Source organism: Alosa alosa, chromosome 4 (genome assembly GCF_017589495.1).
Source record: "Alosa alosa isolate M-15738 ecotype Scorff River chromosome 4, AALO_Geno_1.1, whole genome shotgun sequence".
Classification (NCBI taxonomy): Eukaryota; Metazoa; Chordata; class Actinopteri; order Clupeiformes; family Clupeidae; genus Alosa; species Alosa alosa.
In genome coordinates, this window is record NC_063192.1 from 7,955,672 (window position 1) to 7,963,171 (window position 7,500).

Below are 7,500 nucleotides of genomic sequence, written 5' to 3' on the forward strand. Positions count from 1 at the left end.
CCTGTCCAGTTTAATGTCTCTGCCCCTCCACCCCACCCCGCTCCCACATGGCTCTCCCAGCACAATCACCAGGCCTTTGGCTGGACCCAGCCCTAGTTATGCAACACAAGGGAGAGGGAAAGGGAGAGGGGCTGTTTGTTTTCAGCCTGGCCTTTTCCATAGACAAGGTAGGGGTGGGGTGGGGCAGAGAGGGGAGAGAACTTGATGAAGCACTGTGGTGCTCCTGCTTCAGCTGAGCGTGTGCAGTGGAGCGGAGCATCATGAGTGACCGCTCTCATGCTGATAGTCCCTATCTCTCTCTCTCTCTCTCTCTCTTTCTCTCTCTCTCTCTCTTTTCCTCTCTCTCTCATTCGTTCAGATATGACCTGAGTTTAGTAAGCAACAAGGCATTTCATAATTCATTCAATATGTGATGTGACTCGTCCCTCTGAAAGAAACCCTGCTGGAGTTCCTCACCTGGCATCTCTCTGCTTCCTGAGCCAGTCCCATACACACTGGGCCTGTTGCAAAGGTCTCAATACCCAGAGAAGCACTGATGTGGAACCTGTGTAGAGCCTGGCTGTGAAAACAACCGCCCTGCTGCTGAATCCTAATGTTCTGTAGAATATGACAAATGCCCAACCCTCAGCCCATACCTCAGCCCATACCTCAGGCTTCATCCGTGACTCTTATCACAGCAATCGGCGTGTCCCCTCTGATCTTCACACCCATTGCACAAGCCTAGTTAGACAGGCCCAGGCCGATGCAGGCTGGAGAGGCCTGCGTCTCTCTGCGTCTCTCTGTGTCTTCTCCTCTCTTTCTCCCCCATGCTAGCTCAGCAGATGAGATCACTGCCACCCGTTCATCAGGTTTCCTCCAGCACTCTCTGGTTACACGGTGTTCCGATACAGGTAGCAGTACCCACATGCAGTCTCGAGACCCAAGGTGGGGCAGGTGACAACCCATACAACTACATGGGCTCCCATGTGTGGGTGAGCGGAAGGGGTTTTAACGTGATTTATTAATCTGGTGCCTGGATGGATAGAGATGTGTATGTGCTTAGGATGGGGGTTGGGGCTGGTGGGTGCCATGCTTTCACTGCAGTCCCACTGGAGCCTGCTCTAATGAGGCTCTTGATTATGCATGTTTTATCATTAATTCACCACGCCGTTTTTGGCTAGCTCTCTCCCGAGATCTCACATGTTAAGAGCCGACCTAAGCTTTTTTCTGTGTGTGTGTGTGTGTGTGTGTGTGTGTGTGTGTGTGTGTATGCACGTGGCACTCTATGACCTTAGGTCTGAGGCAGCTGCACGCTGTGGCTATGACATAGCAAGGCCTGGTCCATTGCATCAACTTGGCAGAGAAGATGGAATGTGTTGTGGCTTGAAGAGGGGGGAGGGAGGGCTGAGACAACCAGAAGGAAAGAGGGAGAAGAAAGTTACCGGGTAGGAAACTAGAGGTAGGATTTGGAAAATGTTAGCAGTAAGACAATAGTCTTTGCTTAGTAACAGGACAAATAAGAGAGAGAGAGAGGCCACAGAGCGGTCACATGCATCTGACTCACCCTCGCCAGCTCTCTGAAAGCCAGAAAACTTGGTCAATGCAGTGTCAGATCAATGCTGCCATTATCATTCTCCACATGCCTATTGATTTGAACAGGGAAGTTTAGCACCATTAAAAGGCTTTTTTGCCATTCGCTGGGAGTGCTCTGTGTCATTGGCAGCAGAGAGCATATGACTGTATTGGGGCAGACATTGATTGGATTGGATTTGTGGGTTTGTTCTGGTCGTGCCACCATGTAAAGCCTGATATCTCCATGAGCCTCTTCTGCTGCCACTCTGTTTGGAGCGTTGCTGGTGTCTGTGGCTTCATGTTGTCACAGCCTTAGCCTCTCAGTGCTTAAGGAGGTTGTTGTTTTTGTTTTGGCCGCACCATTGTACTGCTCGATCATGTGCGGCGTATTACCCCCCCAGTCTGTTTCCTCATTCGATTTCCTCTTTGTGTTCGCCGGTGGAGGGCCTGGTTGCCATAGGAACGGCGGTGCCGAGAGATAGCTTACGCTGCAGACTTGTCAGCGAGGTCTCGAGAGCGCTAGCCGCTGCCGCTACCTCTCGCTCGTCACCACAGAAAGGGGGAAGAAAGGATGATTTATGGGCACATAAAATAACACAGACGCAGGTGACCTGAGGGAGGGTGATAAGGGACGGTTGGAACATCCCTTTGTGCCCACCACCTCCCCCAACACATCCTCTAGATGTCCATCCCACCCCCTTCAACCACTCTCTCTCTCCTTCTATTCACAGTCTGTCGTTGTTTACATTTCCAAAGCTCGGCCAGGTGTAAATTTCACGCGATCAGTATCTCCGTGGTGATAAACTTCACCCTGGCAATGACTGATGACACATGTGGGGGCAGTGGAGGAGGGCTGAGGAGCCTTGGTCATTATTTTGGTGATTAACGACTGCTAATGATTTTTCCATTCGTTTGTGTTTCCACAGCAGAACTCCCAGAAGAAGCGAGCTAGTGATCGACGCTCGAACAGCAAGCCGGAGAAAAAGCCCATCCCTCAGGTAGTGCCCGGAGACCTTCTGTTTACTTCACACTGCACTCATATCATTTGGTGCTTAGCAGTAAAAGACAGACAGACGGCAAGCGTTCCCACATCCCCCAAAGGCCTAATGATTTTTAAGACCATCCAGAAAATCAGAACACAAGAATGATGCCACCCGCTTCAAATTTAAAACGGCGACATCAATCTCATTTTTATGGGGGGGACTTTTATAGTCGGATTGATTTTGGCATGTGTGGCGACAGCCCATTAAACCTTCTTTCCGAGCGAGGCTCTCAGGTTGGGATGCGGTCTATTGTTTGTCAGGTTGATGACCAACACTGTTAGCAGCAATAGGCAGAGGAAGGGAGAGATGTCTTATGCAACATCCCTCTCTGAAGAGCAGACTAAGGCAGGCCACATGTGATTGTTCTGGTCACATACTTTCAGCCAGAGCCACTTTGCAGCCTTTGTTTTCACTAATTGCCATCACATAGCACTTTGGATTAGTGAAGAGAGAGGGAGAGATTTTTTTTTACACTCAACCTCCTCACAGTAGTCATCTTATGTATGGCCTGTTATGCAATGTATGTGCAAGAAGTACATTTGACTGCTTCACAAAGTACGCTGTTAAAGCATGCATTGTGCCAGTGGCTTAGACTGCCATTGTTGCAGGAGAACTGCAGCCCACACTGACCAAAGGCCGAGAGCCTGCACAATCACTCCCTTCACTGTTGTCTGTCACTACCATGGAATATCTGATTTATTGCTCAGTTTTTTTCAAGATTTTATGCAAAGTAGTGATTGAATTTCACTTTAGTTTATTAAGCAAGACAGGTGTCTCAAAGCAAGGTAGAAGAGATGTTAGAAATGCACATAATGTAAGCCATTCATCATCTGATGAGTCAGGGCAGACCTCTAAAGATGGTCACGTGCTGTCCTCTGCTTTTGACCTCACAGGCTGAGGACAGCTCGGACCTTAAGTGCCAGCTGCACTTTGCCAAGGAGGAGTCGGCGCTCATGTGCAAGAAGCTGACCAAGCTGGTCAAGGAGAGCGAGAGCATGCGCGAGGCTCTGGGCAAGTACCGTTAAGCTCACGGCGAGGTGGGCCTTGGCTCCACTGTGGAGGAGGGTGGCCGAAGTCGCCGCCTGCACGCCAAGTGAGGCCGAGGTGCGCGTCCACCTCAAGCTGGTTGAGGAGGAGGCCAACCTGCTGAGCCGCCGCATCGTGGAGCTGGAGGTGGAGAACCGTGGCCTGCGTGCCGAGATGGACGACATGAAGACCCAGGAGCTGGGTCCCGGGGGCGGCCTGGGGCCTGCAGGCGGCGGTGGTCTACTGGTGCTCCAGGGCACGGAGAATGTGATGGAGCTGCAGCGCCACCTACAGTTTGTGGAGGAAGAAGCGGAGCTGTTGCGGCGCTCTCTGATCGAGCTGGAGGAGCAGAACAAGTTGCTGATGAACGAGCTCAACCGCTACAAGTCCGAGCTGCCTCCGCCGGCCAACGGAGAGCCCGACTCACCGGCCGCCACATCTCCGGGCCCGGCAGGCGCTCCACTCCTGGAGGAAGGGGGGGCCACTGAGGCGGTCAGCGAGGAGCTGGTGGTGGCACGGCTCCAGATCGGCGAGCTGAGCGGCAAGATGAAGAAACTGCAGTACGAGAACCGCGTGTTGCTGTCCAACCTGCAGCGTTGCGACCTGGCGTCCAGCCAGAGGCCAGCGCTGGAGACGGACGCAGAAGCGGGCGACTCGGCTGAGTGCGTGCCCAGTGAGGGCCTCCGCGAGGGGCCCGTGGGTGGCGAGGGCGATGACGAGGAGCGCAGGGGGCCTTCCGAGGGCATCCGGGACGCAGCGCCAGACAAGCCCATGCCCGGTCTAGGTCTCGGGCTCCTGATCTCAGACTGCGGCCACGTGCGCGCCCCCTGCTTGCTGAAGGACCGCCAGGCCCTGTTGGCCGTCCGCGAGCAGGCGCAGCTGGTCAGCACAGCGATCCAGCTGCTCACTTCGCCTGACTCCAACTGCCTCCTATCCATGGACTCATCGGACAGCCTCTACCGGAAGCTGTCCGGCGACGGCGACGATGCGGCAGAGAATGTGATCCTGGAGAAGAGTCCTCCTCCGCCAACTGACCTGGCCCTCGTGGAGGCCCTGCGGGGCCGGCTGCGGGGGCTCCAGTCCCAGCTGCAGGCCTTTGTGGAGCGCGTGGAGGCCCTGGGAGACTCCCCGGGGAGGGAGCAGGTGGACGGGGCGTCCCCGCTGCCACTGCTGTCCGAGTCTGGGGACCCCGCGGTGGGCATGCCTCCTGCCTCAGCCCCCTGCCCCTCTGAGAGCCCTGCCAGGGTCACCACAACTGAACAGAAGGTAAGAGTTGACAGCTCCCTCATCTCCTCTACATTTAGATTGGTTTCTTTGGTGTTCCCGCTTGGCCTTTTATTGTTGTAGCTCTCCATCCCTTCCCTCTATTTTGTGGCAAGTTTTGTTCCCCGTTTTGTGGCTGTGCTTTATGAACCATGCCGAGGCTTACTACCCCAACCCCCGCCCCTCCCCTCCCCCCCTCCCTCCCCCCTCCTTCACTCTGGCTGCCATGTGTGACTGCTGGCTCCCTGCTACGCTAAGCCTGCATGCTGCTGTCTACCACTGGACGACCATGTGTAGAATAGAGCCATGGCCTCTACTGGAGTAGCCAAAACGCAATGTCATTTCCATCTGTATTCTGTCAGTAAGCTCATGACACATACGTGATGTAGTGTGTCTGGCACAAATATCAATTCCAATCGGACCAGAACACGAATGTCAAAAACTATGGTAATAGCAGAGATATGTAAAAGCAGTATCTGTTGGCATTGGCATACTTTGAGCATTCGAGGTCTGTGTTGTGTTGTGATGTGTTGTAGAGGGGTAAAGTCTGAACAATGTGATGACCTCATGGGTCCCATGAATTACAGCTCATCACATAAAGTCAGAGTCTCCTAATTTATCAAATATGCAGTGAATTTGTATGTTCTCGTTTGTGTGTTTGTCCTGGTTGTAGTATGTGATCTATTTATGTTTGGACGTTGGAAATGTGACTGGTCAGTGGCGTAGTGGAGATGTGCGGTCAGGTAAATAAGTGATGTGGCACTGTTGACTCTTGATCTGTGCTGATTGTTAGAACTCCACTAGAGGCCCACTTCAGATAGCTCTCTCCCCCTCCCCCCTCTCTCTCACTGCATGGGCTCCATGACTTGTGCTCTCTTCCGCATCTCTGCATCCTCATCTCCTCCTCCTCCTCCTCATACTCATATCCTCTACCGCCACCTCTTCATCTCTCTCTTTTTGATTCATTTTTTGCCCCCACAAACACCCCACTCCCCATCTGTATCACCTCCGCCTGACCCGCCCCCACCCCCCACCCCCTCAACGTACCTCCACTGTCTCCTCTCCCTGCAGCCGTTGCTTGCACTCCTCATGGTTCTTTTGGTTCTGTCCCCCATGCTGTCTTACTCAACGGTGGCCAAGCTGTTTTTCCTTTACATACTTTTCTTTGTCCTGTGAGTTTTGTTTTCCACTGTGCCGCACGAGGGAATACACTTTGTTTCTGTCGTTTTTTCTTTTGCTTTTGTTCTTGTTCTTGTTTTTTTGTCGTTCTTTCCCAAATTTGTCTTTTCCTGTCCTGCTGCTCCCATGTCATCCTTTTCTCAACAATCCCTGACAACTGTGTACATCCCATAATGCCACTCCCATACCTCCCTTTCTCTTCTCTGTCTCTTCCTCTCTTCCTTCTCTCATATGTCCTGTCCTTTGCCATTCTCTCGTCTTTTTGTCGTGTTTTATTTTTTCATTAACTTGCCCATGCATGCATGCAACAGTCCGACTTTAGGGACCAATCAGAGCGGGAGGTCAAAGGTCAGGAAGCCTGTCTCAGCAAATCAGAGGAGGAGGGCGGTGGCCACCTAGACAGCAACAGGAACCAGGACGTCCGTGACCAAGACCTGGACACAAAGGAGACCAACAGGGCTCTGGTAAGTTCCCATCACCATTTTGGCAGACATGTTAGCTGGTCCCATGTTAGCAGGCTCTCCCTCCTACTTCCTCCCCCTCTCCCAGTGCAGCGCTGCAGGCTAATCATGCAGGCATCACACTTCTGTTTACAATGACATCATTTCCCCCTCGCGGCGGCCAAAGAGGAAGCGGCCGCCACTTGTGTTTGTGTGACCTTTTGATATCGGCGTTTCCATGGCAAAAAACGTGCTGCCTGCTAAAGCGATACAGAGGGTGGAGAGGAGCACAATGGGGCACACTGACCTCTACACATCGCTGACCTATTAAAAGGCCCCCGCTTTACCCACGTGGCACGTCCCAGAGGAGGCTATTGTTTACCACAGGTTTGTAAATACTGTGGCCTGGCCGTGACTTCTCCAAGTCCTCCTCCCATGGAAAAGAAGTAAATTATTAGAATTCGGTAATAACCACTAAGGAAATGGTCGAGTGAGAAACAACTTAGAACACTGATAGGCGTTTGGCATTTTTTAAAAGGACTTACTATCTGATGCCGACATCATCTGAAAACCTAAGTGCAATTACCCCAGCGAAAGCAAAGGGCTTTAAATCCTCCTTTAAAAAAAGTTAGAGTCGACAAAAAGTGGAGAGAGAAAAAAGAAGATAAAAGAAAATTGGCCCTGTGAAACCCCTGCGATTGGATTTGATCAAACCCAACGCAACTAGAGCAGGGAGAGAGAGAGAGAGAGAGAGCCCAGGTTTCAGATTGGCCCATTACTTTAAACCGTGACAGGGATCAGCCATATCCAGCCCTGGCAATCTGGCTATATCTGCACAAGACCCTCTACACGTCAGACTGCTCCACAGACACTCTCAATCACGCGGCTCTGCCCCATCCAAACCCTCTGCTGACGCTGGTTTGTGTGTGTGTGTGTGTGTGTGTGTGTGTGTGTGTGTGTGTGTGTGTGTGTGTGTGTGTGTGTACCTATCGGGCTGG

General features: G+C 52.3%; 1 protein-coding gene across 1 annotated transcript in view; it reads left to right on the plus strand.

Moving 5' to 3' along the window:
• The window catches only part of soga1 (suppressor of glucose, autophagy associated 1), a 47,574-nt gene that overhangs the window by 26,390 nt on the left and 13,684 nt on the right, over nt 1-7,500 (plus strand). The window contains 4 exon segments of the mRNA XM_048240613.1: nt 2,478-2,549; nt 3,488-3,688; nt 3,690-4,886; nt 6,374-6,526. Of these exon segments, the coding sequence (XP_048096570.1) occupies nt 2,478-2,549; nt 3,488-3,688; nt 3,690-4,886; nt 6,374-6,526 (1,623 nt within the window).